This window comes from Panulirus ornatus, chromosome 1 (assembly GCF_036320965.1).
Source record: "Panulirus ornatus isolate Po-2019 chromosome 1, ASM3632096v1, whole genome shotgun sequence".
Lineage (NCBI taxonomy): Eukaryota > Metazoa > Arthropoda > Malacostraca > Decapoda > Palinuridae > Panulirus > Panulirus ornatus.
The window spans coordinates 51,018,084-51,043,148 of NC_092224.1; the positions used below are offsets into that span (position 1 = coordinate 51,018,084).

At 41.4% G+C, this 25,065-nt stretch overlaps 1 protein-coding gene across 1 annotated transcript in view; it reads left to right on the plus strand.

Moving 5' to 3' along the window:
• The window catches only part of LOC139749045 (uncharacterized), a 410,591-nt gene that overhangs the window by 44,363 nt on the left and 341,163 nt on the right, over positions 1–25,065 (plus strand). Inside the window, exon 3 of the mRNA XM_071662507.1 lies at positions 1,009–1,186. Coding sequence (XP_071518608.1) covers positions 1,009–1,186 — 178 coding nt within the window. The remainder of the gene's footprint in view (positions 1–1,008; positions 1,187–25,065) is intronic.

Here is a 25,065-nt window from a genome sequence, read left to right on the forward strand (position 1 = left end):
TATGCAATATGATCTACAGCTTTACGTATAAACTCAGTTTACAGCTTGTTACATCTTGTCCTCTTTACAGTCATGAGATTTAGATTTTGGTGGTAGTCGCAGATGGAAAGAGAGTGAACATCAGTAGGTCAGTGTACCGCTGTTTGATATTGTTTTTGGATTTTGGTAAAACTTAGTAGGCTCATTTATTTACTGAAATATGATTCAGTTTTAGATGTGAATGTAAATTGCCTTAATGTATCATAATTTATATATACATCATACCTCTAATGTGACCATATTTGCTTGATCATTTTTAAGTTTCAATATCAAAGAATGATTATTTTGGATTGTCATCAAACTTGAAAGATTCTCTTATTTTACCATTTCTAAGCTTCAGTTCAAAGAAGGGCCAAGCTGTGTATTTATTTACATATGTGCTTAATCCTTGGGCCTAAGTTTACAATCATTTACTCTGCTTAGCTTGTTACAATATGCCGAGCCTTTGTAAGATTTTTCTTTTCCAATCCACTGTTCAGGTGTGTATATTCAACAAAACTGTGCCTTTGTACTTATGTATGCACATATTTCCCTGACTATATCTTCTGATTGTTAACCTTTTGTAAGGATGTCAGGTTTTAACTAAACTTAAGGCACTTTTATTTGGCATCTGTTAGTGGCATGACTGTATGGAAAGAATGGATTAGATTGCCATTGTGTGAGGTAAGTGTAGTTGGTATAGTGAGAGATCAAAGATGATGTGAAAAAGAAAGGCAGTGTGTGAGTGCATTTGCATCAGGACCTGATTATGGTGGGTATGTGTTGCCCATGGTGTTTGTATGAAATTTCATATGTGCTACTTTTTTGTAGTGACAAGCAATGACTTTTTTTTTTTATCTAACTGGAGACTTAATATTGACATCACGTAATGCTGTTAGAGGGAAATTTCAGACTGAGTGCATGATTTAACAAATGCGTAATTATTTATGGAACTTTCACATCAAAATTTTCCTTAACTACTGCATACAGCTGGGCAGGATTCTCTCCTGATAGCAACCAGGTGTTCTCTGGTGTGACAGTGAGTGTATCTCAACTTGGTCTTGCAGACACACTTGCTGTATGGGCAATGATAACTTTTGCTGGAGGGCAGTGCACTCTTCATTTGAATAACTCGTGCACCCATCTTATTGTAGGAAAACCTGAAGGGGTAAGACTGATTCACATTTTTTTACCATTGTTCAGTATTGTAAAGTTAGAGTCTGAATACATCAATTAGTGTAACCCTGGGAATAACGAAGAAAAAATACTACCCACTTAACTCTTGTATGTTGTAGAAGACAGGTAATATGGATGGGAGCAGAAGGCTGGAAATCTTTCCCTCCTGTATTATAACTTTCCAATGCAGGAATTAGAGAACAAGCATGCAAGAGAGAAAGTTTGATTTGATATGATATCCTTGGGGATAAGAGAGAAAAATTACTACCCATTTATCCTGCATGCTATAGAACAGCAATGGGCAACCTACAGCCCAAGAGTTTTGAGTCTAGTCCATAAGATATTTTGTTGATCATTGTCCACACATGAAATAATCACACAGAAAGCATGTTGTTATGAGCATTTGCCAAATATTTAGCAATTATTAAGTGCTTTGAAGTTCTAGGAAGTTTGGAATAATATATCACAAAATTTTGATTAATTCAACAATTTCTTAATTCAAATAGATTTACACATAGTACTTATTTTTGGTAAGGCAGTACTGGATGAGCTACATTTTTGACCTCAGTTTCAAATATTAATTGTGTTTAGAATAGGTAACAAGGGCTGATTCATCCCCAAGTGATGCTCACTTCTTGTGGTTTCCCAGTTGTGCATGCACTTTTTGTATGTGACTCCATGTATTCTCCAATGACTTTCTTATCCATGATTAGAGGTGTAATTGTGTGCCAGTGCTGCAAGTAGTTTTGATAGGACAATGGGTCGTAGGATATTTATCTGAAATGTGTGTAAAATTTCTCATATATTTATTTACATTTATTTTCACTGTATTTTATATTCATTGCTGCATGGGTACTAGGTTGTCATAACAGTCCAAGTCTAGGATCATAAGACCTTTTGTAGCTTTGTTTTATGGAGTATCATTTGGTAAATTAGTATTTTGCCAGAAATTCTTGAGTTATAGTAACATATTTAGTACCATAATTTTCAGACTTTTGTCAGAAATAACTTATTTTATGCTTAATTATTTATTTATTATACTTGATCACCATTCTCCGCGTAAGCGAGATAGCGCCAGGAAACAGAGGAAGAATGGACCATCCACTCATATACATAAACTCCAATACATGTACATATATCAACTGACTTATATTTCTCTCTTTTGTCTCCCCTGATGATGTGAGTATAACACGAAAGTGCACTTGGGAACTTATCGTGTTTCATTTTCCCCGTGGACTCATAGGAATATATATATATATATATATATTTATATATATATATATATATATATATATATATATATACATATATATATATATATATATATATATATATATATTTTCTATACTTTGTCGCTGTCTCCCGCGTTTGCGAGGTAGCGCAAGGAAACAGACGAAAGAAATGGCCCAACCCCCCCCCATACACATGTATATACATACGTCCACACACGCAAATATACATACCTACACAGCTTTCCATGGTTTACCCCAGACGCTTCACATGCCCTGCTTCAATCCACTGACAGCACGTCAACCCCGGTATACCACATCGCTCCAATTCACTCTATTCCTTGCCCTCCTTTCACCCTCCTGCATGTTCAGGCCCCGATCACACAAAATCTTTTTCACTCCATCTTTCCACCTCCAATTTGGTCTCCCTCTTCTCCTTGCTCCCTCCACCTCCGACACATATATCCTCTTGGTCAATCTTTCCTCACTCATTCTCTCCATGTGCCCAAACCACTTCAAAACACCCTCTTCTGCTCTCTCAACCATGCTCTTTTTATTTCCACACATCTCTCTTACCCTTACGTTACTCACTTGATCAAACCACCTCACACCACACATTGTCCTCAAACATCTCATTTCCAGCACATCCATCCTCCTGCGCACAACTCTATCCATAGCCCATGCCTCGCAACCATACAACATTGTTGGAACCACTATTCCTTCAAACATACCCATTTTTGCTTTCCGAGATAATGTTCTCGACTTCCACACATTCTTCAAGGCCCCCAGAATTTTCGCCCCCTCCCCCACCCTATGATCCACTTCCGCTTCCATGGTTCCATCCGCTGCCAGATCCACTCCCAGATATCTAAAACACTTCACTTCCTCCAGTTTTTCTCCATTCAAACTCACCTCCCAATTGTATCATCAGCGAACAACAACTGACTCACTTCCCAAGCTCTCTCATCCCCAACAGACTTCATACTTGCCCCTCTTTCCAAAACTCTTGCATTTACCTCCCTAACAACCCCATCCATAAACAAATTAAACAACCATGGAGACATCACACACCACTGCCGCAAACCTACATTCACTGAGAACCAATCACTTTCCTCTCTTCCTACACGTACACATGCCTTACATCCTCGATAAAAACTTTTCACTGCTTCTAACAACTTTCCTCCCACACCATATATTCTTAATACCTTCCACAGAGCATCTCTATCAACTCTATCATATGCCTTCTCCAGATCCATAAATGCTACATACAAATCCATTTGCTTTTCTAAGTATTTATCACATACATTCTTCAAAGCAAACACCAGATCCACACATCCTCTACCACTTCTGAAAAGAAGAGTGAATGTTGGGGTGAAGAGGGTGGTGAGAGTAAGTGAGCTTGAGAAGGAGACCTGTGTGAGGAAGTACCAGGAGAGACTGAGTACAGAATGGAAAAAGGTGAGAACAATGGAAGTAAGGGGAGTGGGGGAGGAATGGGATGTATTTAGGGAATCAGTGATGGATTGCGCAAAAGATGCTTGTGGCATGAGAAGAGTGGGAGGTGGGTTGATTAGAAAGGGTAGTGAGTGGTGGGATGAAGAAGTAAGAGTATTAGTGAAAGAGAAGAGAGAGGCATTTGGACGATTTTTGCAGGGAAAAAATGCAATTGAGTGGGAGATGTTTAAAAGAAAGAGACAGGAGGTCAAGAGAAAGGTGCAAGAGGTGAAAAAAAGGGCAAATGAGAGTTGGGGTGAGAGAGTATCATTAAATTTTAGGGAGAATAAAAAGATGTTCTGGAAGGAGGTAAATAAAGTGCGTAAGACAAGGGAGCAAATGGGAACTTCAGTGAAGGGCGCAAATGGGGAGGTGATAACAAGTAGTGGTGATGTGAGAAGGAGATGGAGTGAGTATTTTGAAGGTTTGTTGAATGTGTTTGATGATAGAGTGGCAGATATAGGGTGTTTTGGTCGAGGTGGTGTGCAAAGTCAGAGGGTTAGGGAAAATGATTTGGTAAACAGAGAAGAGGTAGTGAAAGCTTTGTGGAAGATGAAAGCCGGCAAGGCAGCAGGTTTGGATGGTATTGCAGTGGAATTTATTAAAAAAGGGGGTGACTGTATTGTTGACTGGTTGGTAAGGTTATTTAATGTATGTATGACTCATGGTGAGGTGCCTGAGGATTGGCGGAATGCGTGCATAGTGCCATTGTACAAAGGCAAAGGGGATAAGAGTGAGTGCTCAAATTACAGAGGTATAAGTTTGTTGAGTATTCCTGGTAAATTATATGGGAGGGTATTGATTGAGAGGGTGAAGGCATGTACAGAGGCATCAGATTGGGGAAGAGCAGTGTGGTTTCAGAAGTGGTAGAGGATATATATATATATATATATTCCCTGCGTGTCGTAGAAGGCGACTTTTATAAAAGGGAAGGGAGCGGGGGGCTGGAAATCCTCCCCTCTCTTTTTTTTTTTTTTTTTTTTTTTTTTTTTCCAAAAGAAGGAACAGAGAAGAGGGCCAGGTGAGGATATTCCCTCAAAGGCCCAGTCCTCTGTTCTTAACGCTACCTCGCTATCGCGGGAAATGGCGAATAGTATGAAAAAAAAAAAAAAAAAAAATATATATATATATATATATATATATATATATATATATATATATATTTCTATTCGCCATTTCCCGCGATAGCGAGGTAGCGTTAAGAACAGAGAACTGGGCCTTTGAGGGAATACCCTCACCTGGCCCCCTTCTCTGTTCCTTCTTTTGGAAAATTAAAAAAAAAAAAAAACGAGAGGGGAGGATTTCCAGCCCCCCGCTCCCTTCCCTTTTAGTCGCCTTCTACGACGCGCAGGGAATACGTGGGAAGTATTCTTTCTCCCCTATCCCCAGGGATATATATATATATATATATATATATATATATATATATATATATATATATATATATATATATATATATTATTTTTTTTTATTATACTTTGTCGCTGTCTCCCGCGTTTGCGAGGTAGCGCAAGGAAACAGACGAAAGAAATGGCCCAACCCCCCCCCCCATACACATGTATATACATACGTCCACACACGCAAATATACATACCTACACAGCTTTCCATGGTTTACCCCAGATGCTTCACATGCCTTGATTCAATCCACTGACAGCACGTCAACCCCGGTATACCACATCGCTCCAATTCACTCTATTCCTTGCCCTCCTTTCACCCTCCTGCATGTTCAGGCCCCGATCACACAAAATCTTTTTCACTCCATCTTTCCACCTCCAATTTGATCTCCCTCTTCTCCTCGTTCCCTCCACCTCCGACACTTATATCCTCTTGGTCAATCTTTCCTCACTCATTCTCTCCATGTGCCCAAACCACTTCAAAACACCCTCTTCTGCTCTCTCAACCACGCTCTTTTTATTTCCACACATCTCTCTTACCCTTACGTTACTCACTCGATCAAACCACCTCACACCACACATTGTCCTCAAACATCTCATTTCCAGCACATCCATCTTCCTGCGCACAACTCTATCCATAGCCCACGCCTCGCAACCATACAACATTGTTGGAACCACTATTCCTTCAAACATACCCATTTTTGCTTTCCGAGATAATGTTCTCGACTTCCACACATTCTTCAAGGCCCCCAGAATTTTCGCCCCCTCCCCCACCCTATGATCCACTTCCGCTTCCATATCTTCCATATATCCTCCATATACCTTCAAAGCAAACACCTGATCCACACATCCTCTACCACTTCTGAAACCACACTGCTCTTCCCCAATCTGATGCTCTGTACATGCCTTCACCCTCTCAATCAATACCCTCCCATATAATTTACCAGGAATACTCAACAAACTTATACCTCTGTAATTTGAGCACTCACTCTTATCCCCTTTGCCTTTGTACAATGGCACTATGCACGCATTCCGCCAATCCTCAGGCACCTCGTCATGAGTCATACATACATTAAATAACCTTACCAACCAGTCAACAATACAGTCACCCCCTTTTTTAATAAATTCCACTGCAATACCATCCAAACCTGCTGCCTTGCCGGCTTTCATCTTCCGCAAAGCTTTCACTACCTCTTCTCTGTTTACCAAATCATTTTCCCTAACCCTCTCACTTTGCACACCACCTCGACCAAAACACCCTATATCTGCCACTCTATCATCAAACACATTCAACAAACCTTCAGAATACTCACTCCATCTCCTTCTCACATCACCACTACTTGTTATCACCTCCCCATTTGCGCCCTTCACTGAAGTTCCCATTTGCTCCCTTGTCTTACGCACTTTATTTACCTCCTTCCAGAACATCTTTTTATTCTCCCTAAAATTTAATGATACTCTCTCACCCCAACTCTCATTTGCCCTTTTTTTCACCTCTTGCACCTTTCTCTTGACCTCCTGTCTCTTTCTTTTATACATCTCCCACTCAATTGCATTTTTTCCCTGCAAAAATCGTCCAAATGCCTCTCTCTTCTCTTTCACTAATACTCTTACTTCTTCATCCCACCACTTACTACCCTTTCTAATCAACCCACCTCCCACTCTTCTCATGCCTCAAGCATCTTTTGCGCAATCCATCACTGATTCCCTAAATACATCCCATTCCTCCCCCACTCCCCTTACTTCCATTGTTCTCACCTTTTTCCATTCTGTACTCAGTCTCTCCTGGTACTTCCTCACACAGGTCTCCTTCTCAAGCTCACTTACTCTCACCACCCTCTTCACCCCAACATTCACTCTTCTTTTCTGAAAACCCATACAAATCTTCACCTTAGCCTCCACAAGATAATGATCAGACATCCCTCCAGTTGCACCTCTCAGCACATTAACATCCAAAAGTCTCTCTTTCGCACGCCTGTCAATTAACATATATATATATATATATATATATATATTTTTTTTTTTTTTTTTTTTTTTATACTTTGTCGCTGTCTCCCGCGTTTGCGAGGTAGCGCAAGGAAACAGACGAAAGAAATGGCCCAACCCCCCCCCCCATACACAAGTATATACATACGTCCACACACGCAAATATACATACCTACACAGCTTTCCATGGTTTACCCCAGACGCCTCACATGCCCTGATTCAATCCACTGACAGCACGTCAACCCCGGTATACCACATCGCTCCAATTCACTCTATTCCTTGCCCTCCTTTCACCCTCCTGCATGTTCAGGCCCCGATCACACAAAATCTTTTTCACTCCATCTTTCCACCTCCAATTTGGTCTCCCTCTTCTCCTCGTTCCCTCCACCTCCGACACATATATCCTCTTGGTCAATCTTTCCTCACTCATTCTCTCCATGTGCCCAAACCACTTCAAAACACCCTCTTCTGCTCTCTCAACCACGCTCTTTTTATTTCCACACATCTCTCTTACCCTTACGTTACTCACTCGATCAAACCACCTCACACCACACATTGTCCTCAAACATCTCATTTCCAGCACATCCATCCTCCTGCGCACAACTCTATCCATAGCCCACGCCTCACAACCATACAACATTGTTGGAACCACTATTCCTTCAAACATACCCATTTTTGCTTTCCGAGATAATGTTCTCGACTTCCACACATTCTTCAAGGCCCCCAGAATTTTCGCCCCCTCCCCCACCCTATGATCCACTTCCGCTTCCATGGTTCCATCCGCTGCCAGATCCACTCCCAGATATCTAAAACACTTCACTTCCTCCAGTTTTTCTCCATTCAAACTCACCTCCCAATTGACTTGACCCTCAACCCTACTGTACCTAATAACCTTGCTCTTATTCACATTTACTCTTAACTTTCTTCTTCCACACACTTTACCAAACTCAGTCACCAGCTTCTGCAGTTTCTCACATGAATCAGCCACCAGCGCTGTATCATCAGCGAACAACAACTGACTCACTTCCCAAGCTCTCTCATCCCCAACAGACTTCATCCTTGCCCCTCTTTCCAAAACTCTTGCATTTACCTCCCTAACAACCCCATCCATAAACAAATTAAACAACCATGGAGACATCACACACCCCTGCCGCAAACCTACATTCACTGAGAACCAATATATATATATATATATATATATATATATATGTATATACTTTAAAAGCAAATGGATTTTATGTAGCATTTATGGATCTGGAGAAGGCATATGATAGAGTTGATAGAGATGCTCTGTGGAAGTTATTAAGAATATATGGTGTGGGAGGCAAGTTGTTAGAAGCAGTGAAAAGTTTTTATCGAGGATGTAAGGCATGTGAGAGGAGAGTGGTTGGTTCTCAGTAAATGTTGATTTGCGGGAGGGGTGCATGATGTCTCCATGGTTGTTTAATTTGTTTATGGATGGGGTTGTTAGGGAGGTGAATGCAAGAGTTTTGGAAAGAGGGGGAAGTATGCAGTCTGTTGTGGATGAGAGAGCTTAGGAAGTGAGTCAGTTGTTGTTCGCTGATGATACAGCGCTGGTGGCTGATTCATGTGAGAAACTGCAGAAGCTGGTGACTGAATTTGGTAAAGTGTGTGAAAGAAGAAAGGTGAGAGTAAATGTGAATAAGAGCAAGGTTATTAGGTACAGTAGGGTTGAGAGACAAGTCAATTGGGAGGTTTGTTTGAATGGAAGAAAACTGGAGAAAGTGAAGTGTTTTAGATATCTGGAAGTGGATTTGGCAGCGGATGGAACCATGGAAGCAGAAGTGAATCATAGAGTGGGGGAGGGGGCGAAAGTTCTGGGAACGTTGAAGAATGTGTGGAAGTCGAGAATGTTAACCTGGAAAGCAAAAAGGGTATGTTTGAAGGAATAGTGGTTCCTAGAATGATATATGGTTGCAAGGCGTGGGATATTGATAAGAGTTGTGCGGAGGAGGGTGGATGTGCTTGAAATGAAATGTTTGAGGACAATATGTGGTGTGAGGTGGTTTGATCGAGTAAGTAATGAAAGGGTAAGAGAGATGTGTGGTAATTAAAAGAGTGTGGTTGAGAGAGCAGAAGAGGGTGTTTTGAATTGGTTTGTTCTCATGTAGAGAATGTGTGAGGAGAAATTGACCAAAAGTATATATGTGTCAGAGGTGAAGGTAACGAGAAGTGGGAGACCAAATTGGAGGTGGAAAGATGGAGTGAAAAAGATTTTGAGTGATAGGGGCCCAAACATGCCGGAGGGTGAGAGGCATGCAAGGAATAGAGTGGATTGGAATGATGTGGTATACCGGGGTCAGCGTGCTGTCAATGGATTGAACCAGGGCATGTGAAGCATTTGGGTAAACCATGGAAAGTTTTGTGGGGCCTGGATGTGGAAAGGGGTCTGTGGTTTTGGTGCATTATACATGATAGCTGGAGACTGAGTGTGAATGAATGTGGCCTTTGTTGCCTTTTCCTACTGCTACATCACGCACATGTGGTGGGAGGGGGTTGTTATTTCCGGTGTAGCGGGGTGGCGACGGGAATGAATAAGGGCAGACAGTATGAATTATGTACATGTGTATATATGTATATCTGCGTGTGTATAAAGGAGGGCAAGGAATAGAGTGAATTGGAGCGATGTGGTATACCAGGGTTGACGTGCTGTCAGTGGATTGAATCAAGGCATGTGAAGCGTCTGGGGTAAACCAGGGAAAGCTGTGTAGGTATGTATATTTGCATTTGTGGACGTATGTATATACATGTGTATGGGGGTGGGTTGGGCCATTTCTTTCGTCTGTTTCCTTGCGCTACCTCGCAAACGCGGGAGACAGCGACAAAGCATAATAAAAAAAAATATATATATATATATATATATATATATATATATATATATATATATATATATATATATATATATATATATATATATATATATGTGTGTATTGAGTATTATAGGTATGTATATGTGCGTGTGTGGACATGTATGTATATACATGTGAATGTGGGTGGGTTGGGCCATTCTGTTGTCTGTCTCCTTGCGTTACCTCGCTAATGCAGGAGACAGCGATAAAGTATGATAAAAAAAAGAAAATAAAGATGTATATATCAACATATACGCGTATGATTGAAACGAAGCTCAGGGGTAAAGGGGAAGAGTGGTTTGGGAATGTCTTGGGAGTAAAGTCATTGGATGGTGAGAGGGCAAGAGCAAAGGAAGGAGTAGCACTACTCCTGAAGCAGTAGTTGTGGGAGCATGTGATAGAGTGTAAGAAAGTAAAGTCTAGATTGATATGGGTAAACTGAAAGTGGATGGAGAGAGATGAGTGATTTTTTGGTGCCTATGCAACTGGTCATGAGAAGAAACATCAGAAGAGGCAAAAGTTTTAGGAGCAGCTGAGTGAGTGTGTTAGCAGCTTTGATGCACGAGACTAGGTTATAGTGATGGGTGACTTGAATGCAAAGGTGAATAATGTAGCAGTTGAGGGTGTAATTGGTGTACATGAGGTGCAACTGGAGGGATGTCTGATCATTATCTTGTGGAGGCAAAGGTGAAGATTTGTATAGGTTTTCAGAAAAGAAGAGAGAATATTGGGGCAAAGAGAGTGGAGAGTGTAAGTGAGCTTGGAAAGGAGACTTGTGTGAAGAAGTACCAGGAAAGATTGTGTGCAGAATGTAAAAAGGTGAGAGCAAATGACGTAAGGGGGGTGGGGGAGGAATGGGATGTATTTAGGGAAGCATTGATGGCTTGTGTAAAGGTACCTGTGGCATGATAAAGGTGGGAGGTGGGCAGATTAAAAAAAGTAGTGAGTGGTGGGAGGAAGGAGAATGTTTGTGAGAGAGAAGAGAGATGCATTTGGATGATTTTTTGCAGGGAAATTGTGCAAATGACTGGAAGATGTATAAAAGAAAGAGGCAAGAGGTCAAGAGAAAGGTGCAAGAGGTGAAAAAGAGAGCAAATGAGAGTTGGGGTGAGAAAGTATCATTAAATTTTAGGGAGAATAAAAAGATGTTTTGGAAGGAGGTAAATAACGTGCGTAAGACAAGAGAACAAATGGTAATATTGGTAAAGGAGGCAAATGGGGAGGTAATGACAAGTAGAGGTGAAGTGAGAGGGAGATGAAGTGATTATTTTGAAGGTTTGTTGGATGTGTTTGATGATAGAGTGGCAGATATAGGGTGTTTTGGTCGAGGTGATGTGTGAAGTGAGAGGGTCATGGGGAATGATTTGGTAAACAGAGAAGAGGTAGTAAAAGCTTTGTGAAAGACGAAAGCCAGCAAGGCGGCGGGTTTTGAATGGTATTGATGTGGAATTTATTAAAAAGGTGGTGAAAGTGTTTTCTGGTTGGTGAGGATATGTAATGCATGTATGGCTCATGGTGAAGTGCCTGAGGATTGGCGGAAGGCATGCATAGTGCCATTGTACAAAGACAAAGGGGATATAGGTGAGTGTTCAAATTGCAGAGGTATAAGTTTGTTGAGTATTCCTGGGAAATTGTATGGAAGGGCATTGATTCAGAAGGTGAAGGCATGTACAGAGCATCAGATTGGGGAGGAGCAGTGTGGTTTCATAAGTGGTAGAGGATGTGTGGATCAGGTGTTTGCTTTGAAAAATGTATGTGAGAAATACTTCAAAAAGCAGGTGGATTTGTATGTAGCGTTTATGGATCTGAAGAAGGCATATGATAGTTGATAGAGATGATCTATGGAAGGTATTAAGAGTATATGATGTGGGAGGTAAGTTGCTAGAAGCAGTGAAAAGTTTTTATTAAGGATGTAAGGTGTGTGTGTGAGTAGGAAGAGAGGAAAGTGATTGGTTCCCAGTGAATGTGGTTTGTGGCAGGGTTGTGTGATGTCTCCATGGCTGTTTAATTTGTTTATGGATGGGTTTGTTAGGGTCATGAATGCAAGAATTTTGGAAAGAGGGGCAAGTATGCAGTCTATTGTAGATGAGAGGGCTTGGGAAATGAGTCAGTTGTCATTCACTGATGATAGAGTGCTGGTGGCTGATTCTGGTGAGAAACTACAGAAGTTGGTGACTAAGTTTGGAGTGTGTGAAAGAAGAAAGCTGAGAGTAAATGTGAATAAGAGCAAGGTAGGGTTGAGGGACAAGTCAATTGGGAGGTACATTTTAATGGAGAAAAACTGAAGGAAGTGAAGGGTTTTAGATATCTGGGAGTGGATTTGGCAGCAGATGGAACTATGGAGGCAGAAGTGATTCACAGGGTGGGGGAGGGGGAAGGTTCTGGGAGTGTTGAAGAATGTGTGGAATGCGAGAACGTTATCCCTGAAAGCAAAAATGAGTGTGTTTGAAGGAATAGTGTTTCCAACAATTTTATATGGTTGTGAGGCATGGGATATAGATAGGGTTGTGCAGAGGAGGGTGGAGGTGTTGGAAATGAGGTGTTTGAGGACAACTTGTGGTGTGAGGTGGTTTGGTCGAGTAAGTAATGAAAGGGTGAGAGAGATGTGTGGTAATAAAAAGAGTGTAGTTGAGAGAGCAGAAGAGTTTGTATTGAAATGGTTTGGTCACATGGATGAGTGAGGAAAGATTGACAAAGAGGATGTATGTGTCAGAGGTGGAGGGAACAAGAAGTGGGAGACCAAATAGGAGGTGGAAGGATGGAGTGAAAAATATTTTGAGCGATCGAGGCCTGAACATGCAGGAAGGTGAAAGGCGTGCAGGTATAGAGTGAATTGGAATGATGTGGTATACCGGGGTCGACGTGCTGTCAATGGATTTAACCAGGGCATGTGAAGCATCTAGGGTAAACCATGGAATGTTTTATGGGGCCTGGATGTGGAAAGGGAGCTGTGGTTTTGGTGCATTATACATGACAGCTGGAGACTGAGTTTGAACAAATGTAGCCTTTGTTGTCTTTTCCTAGAGCTACCTTGTACGCTTGCTGGGGGAGGGGGTTGTCATTTCATGTGTGGTGGGTTGGCGATGGGTATGAATAAAGGCAGCAAGTATGAATTATGTACATGTGTATATATGTATATGTCTGTGTCAGTATATGTATACATTGAAATGTATAGGTATGTATGTATGTGGACGTGTATGTTTACACATGTGTTTGTAGGTGGTTTGGGCCATTCTTTCATCTGTTTCCTTGCACTTCCTTGCTAACACGGGAGACAGCGACAAAGTATGATAAATAGAATATGAATATAGATATAATGTGCATGAGGCTGGGTTTTAGTGATGGGTAATTTATATGCAAAGGTGAGTAATGAGGCAGCTTGAGAATGTAATTGGTGTACATGGGGTATTCAGTGTTGTGAAATTGTAAACAGAAATGATGAAGAGCTCATGGACTTGTGTGCTGAAAAGGACTGGTAATTGGGAATACTTGGTTTAAAAAGAGAGATATACATAAGTATATGTATGTTTGTAGGAGAGATGGTCAGATGGTATTATTGAATTACATGTTAATTGATAGGCATGTAAAAGAGACTTTTGGATGTCAATGTGCTGAGAGGAGCACTATCTTGTGGAGGTGAAGGTGTAGATTTGTGGAGGTTTTCTAAAAAGGAGAGAATGCTGGGGAGAAGAGAGTCATCTGCACTGCTTCCCTGCAAAAACATCCAAGTGCCTCTCTCTTCTCATTCTCTAACAATCCTACTTCTTAATCCCACCATTCACTACCCTTTATAATCAGCCCACCTCCCACATTTCTCATACCACATGCATCTTTTGTGCAAAACATCTCTGCTTCCCTAAATATATCACATTCCCCCAACACTCCCCTTACATCATTTCCTCTCACCTTTTCCCATTGTGCACTCAATCTCTCCTGGTATTTCCTCACACAAGTCTCCTTTCCAAGCTCACTAACTGTCAACACTCTCTTCTCCAAATATTCTTCTTTTCTGAACACCTCTACAAATCTAACCCTTCGCCTCCACAAGATAGTGATCAGGCATCCTTCTAGCTGCCCCTCTCAGCACATTAACATCCAAAAGTCTCTCTTTTACACCCCTATCAATTAACACAAAATACAATAATGCCCTCTGGCCATTTCTCCTACTCACATACGTATACTTATGTATATCTCTCTTTTTAATCCAGGTATTCCCAATCACCAGTCCTTTTTCAGCACACAAATCCGCAAACTCTTCACCTTTAACATTTACAACACTGAACACATTATTTATTTCATTTTATTATACTTAGTTGCTTTCTCTTGCGTAAGTGAGGCAGTGCAAGGAAACAGACGAAAGAATGGCTCAACCCACCCACATACACATGCATACATAGACACGCATATACGTACCTATACATTTCAACAAATACATATGTATACATACACAGACACATACATATTCATTGTTTATATTCATTTATTTATAATACTTTGTCGCTGTCTCCCATGTTAGCGAGTCAGTGCAAGGAAACAGACAGAAGAATGGCCCAACCCACCCACATACACATGTATATATGTAAACGTCCACACACGCACATATACATACCTATACATTTCAACATATATATGCATACAGACATATACATATATACACGTGTATAATTCATACTTGCTGCCTTTATTCATTCCCGTCACCACCCCGCCACACATAAAATGACAACCTCCTCACCCCGCATGCGTGTGAGGTAGCGCTAGGAAAAGACTACAAAGGCTTCATTCATTCACACTTAGTCTCTAGCTGTCATGTGTAATGCACCAAAACCACAGCTTCCTTTCCACATCCAGGCCCCACAAAACTTTCCATGGTTTACTCCAGACGCTTTACATGCCTTGCTTCAATTCATTGACAGCATGTCGACCCCAGTATACCACACCGTTCCAATTCACTCCATTCCTTGCACGCCTCTCACCCTCCTACATGTTCAGGCCCTGATCGCTCAAAATCTTTTTCATTCCATCTTTCCACCTCCAGTTTGGTCTCCCATTTCTCCTCGTTCCCTCCACCTCTGACACATATATCATATCCTCTTGGTCAATCTTTCCTCTCATTCTCTCCATGTGACCAAACCATTTCAAAACACCCTCTTCTGCTCTCTCAACCACACTCCTTTTATTACCACACATCTCTCTTACCCTATTATTACTTACTCGATCAAACCACCTCACACCACATATTGTCCTCAAACATCTCATTTCCAATGCATCCACCCTTCTCTGCACAACTTTATCTATAGCCCATGCCTCGCTACCTTATAACATTGTTGGAACCACTATTCCTTCAAACATACCCATTTTTTGCTTTCTGAGATAATGTTCTCGCCTTTCGCACATTTTTCAACGCTCCCCGAACCTTCGCCCCCTCCCCCACCCAGAGACTCACCTCTGCTTCCATGGTTCCATCCACTGCCAAATCCACTCTCAGATATCTAAAACACTTCACTTCCTCCAGTTTTTCTCCATTCAAACTTACCTCCCAATTGACTTGTCCCTCAACCTTACTGGACCTAATAACCTTGGTCTTATTCACATTGACTCTCAGCTTTCTTCTTTCACACACTTTACCAAACTCAGTCGAGCTTCTGCAGTCTCTCACCTGAATCAGCCACCAGCGCTGTATCATCAGCGAACAACAACTGACTCACTTCCCAAGCTCTCTCATCCTCAACAGACTGCATACTTGCCCATCTCTCTTAAACTCTTGCATTCACCTCCCTAACAACCCCATCCATAAGCAAATTAAACAACCATGGAGACATCATGGACCCCTGCCGCAAACCGACATTCACTGAGAACCAATCACTTTCCTCTCTTCCTACTCGTACACATGCCTTACATCCTTGATAAAAACTTTTCACTGCTTCTAACAACTTGCCTCCCACACCATATATTCTTAAAACCTTTCTCAGAGCATCTCTATCAACCCTATCATATTCCTTCTCCAGATCCATAAATGCTACATACAAATCCGCTTGCTTTTCATATGTATTTCTCACATACATTTTTCAAAGGAAACACCTGATCCACACATCCTCTACCACTTCTGAAAGCACACTGCTCTTCCCCAATCTGATGCTCTGTACATGCCTTCACCGTGTCAATCAATACCCTCCCATATAATTTCCCAAGAATACTCAACAAACTAATACCTCCGTAATTTGAGCACTCACCTTTATCCCCTTTGCCTTTGTACAATGGCACTATGCAAGCATTCCGCCAATCCTCAGGCACCTCACCATGAGACATACATACATTAAATATCCTTACCAACCAGTCAACAACACAGTCACCCCTTTTTTTAATAAATTCCACTGCAATACCATCCAAACCCGCTGCCTTACCAGCTTTCATCTTCCGCAAAGCTTTTACTACCTCTTCTCTGTTTACCAAATCATTTTCCCTAACCACCATGGACCAAAACACCCTATATCTACCACTCTATCATCAAACACATTCAACAAACCTTCAAAATACTCACTCCTCCTTCTCACATCACCACTACTTGTTATCACCTCCCCATTTGCGCCCTTCACTGAAGTTCCCATTTGTTCCCTTGTCTTACGCACTTTATATTTATACACAGACATATACATATATACACATGTGCATAATTCATACATGCTGCCTTTGTTCATTCCCGTCGCCACCCTGCCACACAAGAAATGACACCCTCTCCCTCCACATGCGCACATGGTAGCACCTGGAAAAGACAAAAAAGGCCACATTCGTTCACACTCAGTCTCTAGCTCTCAAATATAATGCACCGAAACCACACCTCCCTTTCCACATCCAGGGCCTACAAAACTTTCCATGGTTTACCTCAGATGCTCCACATGCCTTGGTTCAATCCATTGACAGCATGTCGACCCTGGTATACCACATCATTCCAATTCACTCTATTCCTTGCAAACCTTTCACCCTCTTGCATGTTCAGGCCCCAGTTGCTAAAAATCTTTTTCACTCCATCCTTCCACCTCCAGTTTCATCTTCCACTTCTTCTTCCCTGCACCTCTGACACATATATCCTTTTTGTCAATCTTTCCTCAGTTATTCTCTCCATGTGACCAAACCATTTCAATACACCCTCCTCTGCTCTCTCAACCACACCCTTTTTTTTACCACACATCTCTCTTACCCTTTCATTACTTACTCGATTAAACCACATCACACCACATATTGTCTTCAAACATCTCATTTCCAACACATCCACCCTCCTCCAAACAACCCTATCTATAGCCCACGCCTCACAACCATATAACATTGTTGGAACCACTATTCCATCAAACATACCCATTTTTGCTTTTCGAGATAATATTCTCACCTTCCACACATTCTTCAATGCTCCCAGAACTTTCGCCCCCTCCCCTACCCTTTGACTCACTTTTGCTTCCATGGTTCCATCTGCTGCCAAATCCACTCCCAGATATCTAAAACACTTCACTTCCTCTAGTTTTTCTCCATTCAGTCTTACCTCCCAATTGACTTGTCCCTCAACCCAACTGTACCTAATAACCTTTCTCTTATTCACATTTACTCTTAGCTTTCTTCTTTCACACACTTTAATATACTGAGTCACCAGCTTCTGCAGTTTCTCATCCGAATCAGCCACCAGCACTGTATCATCAGCGAACAACAACTGACTCATTTCCCAAGCCCTTTCATCCACAAAAGACTGCATACTTGCCTCTCTCCAAAACTCTTGCATTCACCTTCCTAACAACCCCATCCATAAACAAATTAAACAACCATGGAGACATCACACACTGACATTTACTGGGAACCAATCTCTTAACTCTTTTCCTACTCGTACACTTGCCTTACATCTTTGATGAAAACTTTTCATTGCTTCTGGCATCTTGCCTCCCACTCCATATACTCTTGATACCTTCCACAGAGCATCTCTATCAACTCCCTCATATGCCTACTCCAAATCCATAAATGCTACATACAAATCCATTTGTTTTTTTAAGTATTTCTCACATACATTCTTCAGAGCAAACACCTGATCCAGACACCCTCTGCTACTTATGAAACCACACTGCTGTTCCCCATCTGTACATGCCTTCACCATCTCAGTCAGTACCCTTCCATATAATTTCCCAGAAAAACTCAACAAACTTATACCTCTGCAATTTGAACACTCATCTTTATCCCCTTTGCCTTTGTACAATGGCACTTTGCATGTATTCCGCCAATCCTCAGGCACTTTACCATGAGCCATACATACATTAGATATCCTCATCAACCAGTCAACAACACAGCACCCCCTTTTTTAATAAATTCCTCTGTAATACCTTCCAAACCCACTGCCTTGCTGGCTTTCATCTTCTGCAAAGCTTTCACTACCTCTTCTCTGTTTACCAAAGCATTCTCCCTAACCCTCCTACTTCGCACACCACTTCGACCAAAACACCCTTTATCTGCCACTCTATCATCTAACACATTCCAGAAACTTTCAAAATACTCGCTCCATCTCCTCACATCACCACTACTTGTTATTACCTCCCCATTAACCCCCTTCACCGATGTTCCCATTTGTTCTCTTGTCTTACGTACTTTATTTACCTCCTTCCAAAACATCTTTTTATTCTCCCGAATATTTAATGATGCTCTCACCCCAACTCTCATTTCCCCTCTTTTTCACCTCTTGCAACTTTCTCTTGACCTCTTGCCTCTTTCTTTTATACATCTCCCAGTCATTTGCACTATTTCCCTACAAAACTCATCCATATGCCTCTCTCTTCTCTTTCCCTAATAATCTTACTTCTTCATCCCACTACTCACTACCCTTTCTAATCTGCCCACCTCCCATGCTTCTCATGTCATGAGCATCTCTTTTGCAAGCCATCACTGCTTCCCTAAATGCCTAAATACATCCCATTTCTCTCCTACTCCCTTATGCCCTTTGTTGTCATCTTTTTCCATTCTGCACTCAGTCTCTCCTGTTACTTCCTCACACAAGTCTCCTTCTGAAGCTCACTTACTCTCACCACTCTCTTCACCCCAACATTCTCTCTTCTTTTCTGAAAACCTCTACAAATCTTCACCTTCGCCTCTACAAGATAATGATCAGACATCCCTCCAGTTGCACCTCTTAGCACATTAACATCCAAAAGTCTCTTTCACTCGCTTATCAATGAACACATAATCCAATAACGCTCTCTAGACATCTTTCCAATTTAGATTTGTATTTTTTTTTATTATACTTTGTTGCTGTCTTCCGCGTCAGCTAGGTAGCTCAAGGAAACAGACGAAAGAATGGCCCACACACACATATATATTCACATACACGTCCACACGCGCACATATACATACCTATACATTTCACCGTATATATATATATATATATATATATATATATATATATATATATATATATATATATATATATATATATATATATATTTTACCAGGAATACTCAACACACTTATACCTCTGTAATTTGAGCACTCACTCTTATCCCCTTTGCCTTTGTACAATGGCACTATGCACGCATTCCGCCAATCCTCAGGCACCTCACCATGAGTCATACATACATTAAATAACCTTACCAACCAGTCAACAATACAGTCACCCCCTTTTTTAATAAATTCCACTGCAATACCATCCAAACCTGCTGCCTTGCCGGCTTTCATCTTCCGCAAAGCTTTTACTACCTCTTCTCTGTTTACCAAATCATTTTCCCTAACCCTCTCACTTTGCACACCACCTCGACCAAAACACCCTATATCTGCCACTCTGTCATCAGACACATTCAACAAACCTTCAAAATACTCATTCCATCTCCTTCTCACATCACCACTACTTGGTATCACCTCCCCATTTACGCCCTTCACTGAAGTTCCCATTTGCTCCCTTGTCTTACGCACCCTATTTACCTCCTTCCAGAACATCTTTTTATTCTCCCTAAAATTTATATGGGAGGGTATTGATTGAGAGGGTGAAGGCATGTACAGAGCATCAGATTGGGGAAGAGCAGTGTGGTTTCAGAAGTGGTAGAGGATGTGTGGATCAGGTGTTTGCTTTGAAGAATGTATGTGAGAAATACTTAGAAAAGCAAATGGATTTGTATGTAGCATTTATGGATCTGGAGAAAGCATATGATAGAGTTGATAGAGATGCTCTGTGGAAGGTATTAAGAATATATGGTGTGGGAGGCAAGTTGTTAGAAGCAGTGAAAAGTTTTTATCGAGGATGTAAGGCATGTGTATGTGTAGGAAGAGAGGAAAGTGATTGGTTCTCAGTGAATGTAGGTTTGCGGCAGGGGTGTGTGATGTCTCCATGGTTGTTTAATTTGTTTATGGATGGGGTTGTTAGGGAGGTAAATGCAAGAGTCCTGGAAAGAGGGGCAAGTATGAAGTCTGTTGGGGATGAGAGAGCTTGGGAAGTGAGTCAGTTGTTGTTCGCTGATGATACAGCGCTGGTGGCTGATTCATGTGAGAAACTGCAGAAGCTGGTGACTGAGTTTGGTAAAGTGTGTGGAAGAAGAAAGTTAAGAGTAAATGTGAATAAGAGCAAGGTTATTAGGTACAGTAGGGTTGAGGGTCAAGTAAACTGGGAGGTGAGTTTGAATGGAGAAAAACTGGAGGAAGTGAAGTGTTTTAGATATCTGGGAGTGGATCTGTCAGCGGATGGAACCATGGAAGCGGAAGTGGATCATAGGGTGGGGGAGGGGGCGAAAATTTTGGGAGCCTTGAAAAATGTGTGGAAGTCGAGAACATTATCTCGGAAAGCAAAAATGGGTATGTTTGAAGGAATAGTGGTTCCAACAATGTTGTATGGTTGCGAGGCGTGGGCTATGGATAGAGTTGTGCGCAGGAGGATGGATGTGCTGGAAATGAGATGTTTGAGGACAATGTGTGGTGTGAGGTGGTTTGATCGAGTAAGTAACGTAAGGGTAAGAGAGATGTGTGGAAATAAAAAGAGCGTGGTTGAGAGAGCAGAAGAGGGTGTTTTGAAATGGTTTGGGCACATGGAGAGAATGAGTGAGGAAAGATTGACCAAGAGGATATATGTGTCGGAGGTGGAGGGAACGAGGAGAAGAGGGAGACCAAATTGGAGGTGGAAAGATGGAGTGAAAAAGATTTTGTGTGATCGGGGCCTGAACATGCAGGAGGGTGTAAGGAGGGCAAGGAATAGAGTGAATTGGAGCGATGTGGTATACAGGGGTTGACGTGCTGTCAGTGGAGTGAATCAAGGCATGTGAAGCGTCTGGGGTAAACCATGGAAAGCTGTGTAGGTATGTATATTTGCGTGTGTGGACGTGTGTATGTACATGTGTATGGGGGGGGGGTTGGGCCATTTCTTTCGTCTGTTTCCTTGCGCTACCTCGCAAACGCGGGAGACAGCGACAAAGTATAAAAAAAAAAAAAAAATATATATATATATATATATATATATATATATATATATATATATATATATATATATATATATATATATATATATATATTATCCCTGGGGATGGGGGAGAAAGAATACTTCCCATGTATTCCCTGCATGTCATAGAAGGCGACTAAAAGGGAAGGGAGCGGGGGGCTGGAAATCCTCCCCTCTCATTTTTTTTAATTTTCCAAAAGAAGGAACAGAGAAGGGGGCCAGGTGAGAATATTCCCTCAAAAGGCCCAATCCTCTGTTCTGAACGCTACCTCGCTAACACGGGAAATAGCGAATATTATGGAAGAAAAGAAATATATATATATGTATATATATATATATATATATATATATATATATATATATATATATACATACACATATACATATATACACATGTACATAATTCATACTTGCTCCCCTTATTCATTCTTGTCGCCACCCCGCCACACATGAAATGACAACCCTCTCCCCCCGCATGTGCATGAGGTAGCACTAGGAAAAGACAACAAAAGCCACAATCGTTCTCACTAAGTCTCTAGCTGTCACGTATAATGTACCTTTCCACATCCAGGTTCCACAAAACTTTCCATGGTTTACCCCAGATGCTTCAAATACCCTGGTTCAATCCATTGAGAGCACGTCGACCCTGGTATACCGCATCGTTCCAATTCACTCTATTCCTTGTATGCCTTTCACCCTTCTGCATGTAAACTCTAGATTGTTATGGGTAAAACTGAAAGTGGATGGAGAGAGATGGGTGATTATGCCTATGCACCTGACATGAGAAGAAAGATCATGTGAGACAGGTGTTTAGGGAGCAGCTGAGTGTGTTTGTTACCAGCCTTGATGTAAGAGACAAGGTTATAGTGATGGGTGATTTGAATGCAAAGGTGAGTAATGTGGCAGTTGAGGGTATAATTGGTGTACATGGGGTGTTTAGTGTTGTAAATGGAAATGGTGAAGAGCTTGTAGATTTTTGTCTTGAAAAAGAATTGGTGATTAGGAATACCTGGTTCGAAAAGAGAGATATACATAAGCATATGTGTGTAAGAAGGAGAGATGGCCAGAGAGCGTTATTGGATTACGTGTTAATTGATAAGCTTGTGAAAGAGACTTTTGTATGTTAATGTGCTGAGAGGGGCAACTGGAGAGATGTCTTATTATAATCCTGTGGAACCAAAGGTGAAGATTTGTAGAGGTTTTCAGAAAAGAAGAGAGAATGTTGGGGTTAAGAGAGTGGTGAGAGTAAGTGAGCTTGGAAAGGACACTTGTTTGAGGAAGTACAAGGAGAGATTGAGTGCAGAATGGGAGAAGTTGAGAGCAAAGGACGTAAGGGGAGTTAGGGAGGAAGGGACTTATTGAGGGAAGCGGAGAAGGCTTGTGAAAAAGATGCCTGTGGCATGAGAAAGGTGGGAGGTGGATAGATTAGAAAGGGGAAGTGAGTAGTGGGATGAAGAAGTAAGATTGTTAGTGAAAGAGAAGAGAGTCATTTTGACGATTTTTGCATTGAAGTAGTGCGAATGACTGGGAGATGTATAAAAGAAAGAGGCAGGAGGTCAAGAGAAAAGTGCAGAAGGTGAAAAAAAGGGCTAATGAGAGTTGGGGTGAGAGAGTATCATTAAATTTTAAGAAGAATAAAAAGATGTTTTGGAAGGAGGTAAATAAAGTGCTTAAGACAAGAAAACAAATGGGAACAGCAGTGAAGGGGGCTAATGGGGAGGTAATAACAAGTAGTTGTGGAGCGAGTATTTTGAAGGTTTGTTGAATATTTTTGATGATAGAGTGGCAGATATAGGTTATTTTGGTCGAGATGGTGTGCAAAGTGAGAGGGTCAGGGAGAATGGTTTGGTGAACAGAGATAGAGGTAGTGATAGCTTTGTGGGAGATGAAAGCCGGCAAGGTGGCGGGTTTGGATGGTATTGCAGTGGAATTTATTAAAAAAGAGGGTGACTGTGTTGTTGATTGGTTGGTAAGGACATTCAGTGTATGTATTGTTTATGGTGAAGTGCCTGAGGATTGGCGGAATGCATGCATAGTGCCATTGTACAAAGGCAAAGGGGATAAAGGTAAGTGTTCAAATTACAGAGGTATAAGCTTGTTGAGTATTCTTGGGTAATTATATGGGAAAGTATTGATTGAGAGGGTGAAGGCATGTATGGAGCATCAGATTAGGGAAGAGCAATGCAGTTTCAGAAGTGTGGATCAGGTGTTTGCTTTGAAGAATGTATGTGAGAAATATTTTGAAAAACAAATGGATTTGTAAGTAGCATTTATGGATCTGGAGAAGGCATATGATAGAGTTGATGGAGATGCTTTGTGGAAGGTATTAAGAATATATGGTGTGGGAGGTAAGTTGATAGAAGCAGTGAAAAGTTTTTATCAAGGAAGTAAGGCACATGTACAAGTAGGAAGAGAGGAAAGTGATTGGTTCCCAGTGAATGTTGGTTTGCGGCAAGGGTGCGTGATGTCTCTGTGGTTGTTTAATTTGTTTGTGGATGGTGTTGTTAGGGAATTGAATGCAAGAGTTTTGGAGAGAGAGGCAAGTATGCAGGCCGTTGTTGATGAGAGGGCTTGGGAAGTGAATCAGTTGTTGTTCGCTGATGATACAGCACTGTTGGCTAATTCAGGTGAGAAACTGCAAAAGTTGTTGATTGAATTTGGTAAAGTTTATGAAAGAAGAAATCTTAGAGTAAATGTGAATAAGAGCAGGGTAATTAGGTTCAGTAGGGTTGAGGGACAATTTAACTGGTAGGTAAGTTTGAATGGAGAAAAACTGAAGGAAGTGAAGCGTTTTAGATATCTAGTAGATTTGGCAGCGGATGGAACCATGGAAGCGGAAGTAAGTAACAGGGTGGGGGAGGGGTAAAGGTTCTGGGTGCATTGAAGAATGTGTGGAAGGCGAGAATGTTATCTCGGAGAGCAAAAATGGGTATGTTTGAAGAATAGTGGTTCCAGCAATGTTATATGGTTGCAAGGCATGGGCTGTAGATAGAGTTGTGCGGAGGAGGGTGGATGTGTTGGAAATGAAATGTTTGAGGACAATATATGGTGTGAGTTGGTTTGATCGAGTAAGTAATGAAAAGGTAAGAGAGATGTGTTGTCAAAAAAAGAATGTGGTTGAGAGAGCAGAAGTGGGTGTATTGAAATGGTTTAATCACATGGAGAGAATGAGTGAGGAAAGATTGACCAAGAGGATATATGTGTCAGAGGTGGAGGGAACAAGAAGTGGTAGACCAAATAGGAGGTGGATGGATGGAGTGAAAACGATTTTGAGCGATTGGGGCCTGAAGATACAGGAGGGTGAAAGGCATGCAAGGAATAGAGTGAATTGGAATGATGTGGTATACCTGGGTTGATGTGCTGTCAGTGGATTGAACCAGGGCATGTGAAGCGTCTGGGTTAAACCATGGAAAGTTTTGTAGGGCCTGGATGTGGTAAGGGAGCTGTGGTTTTGGT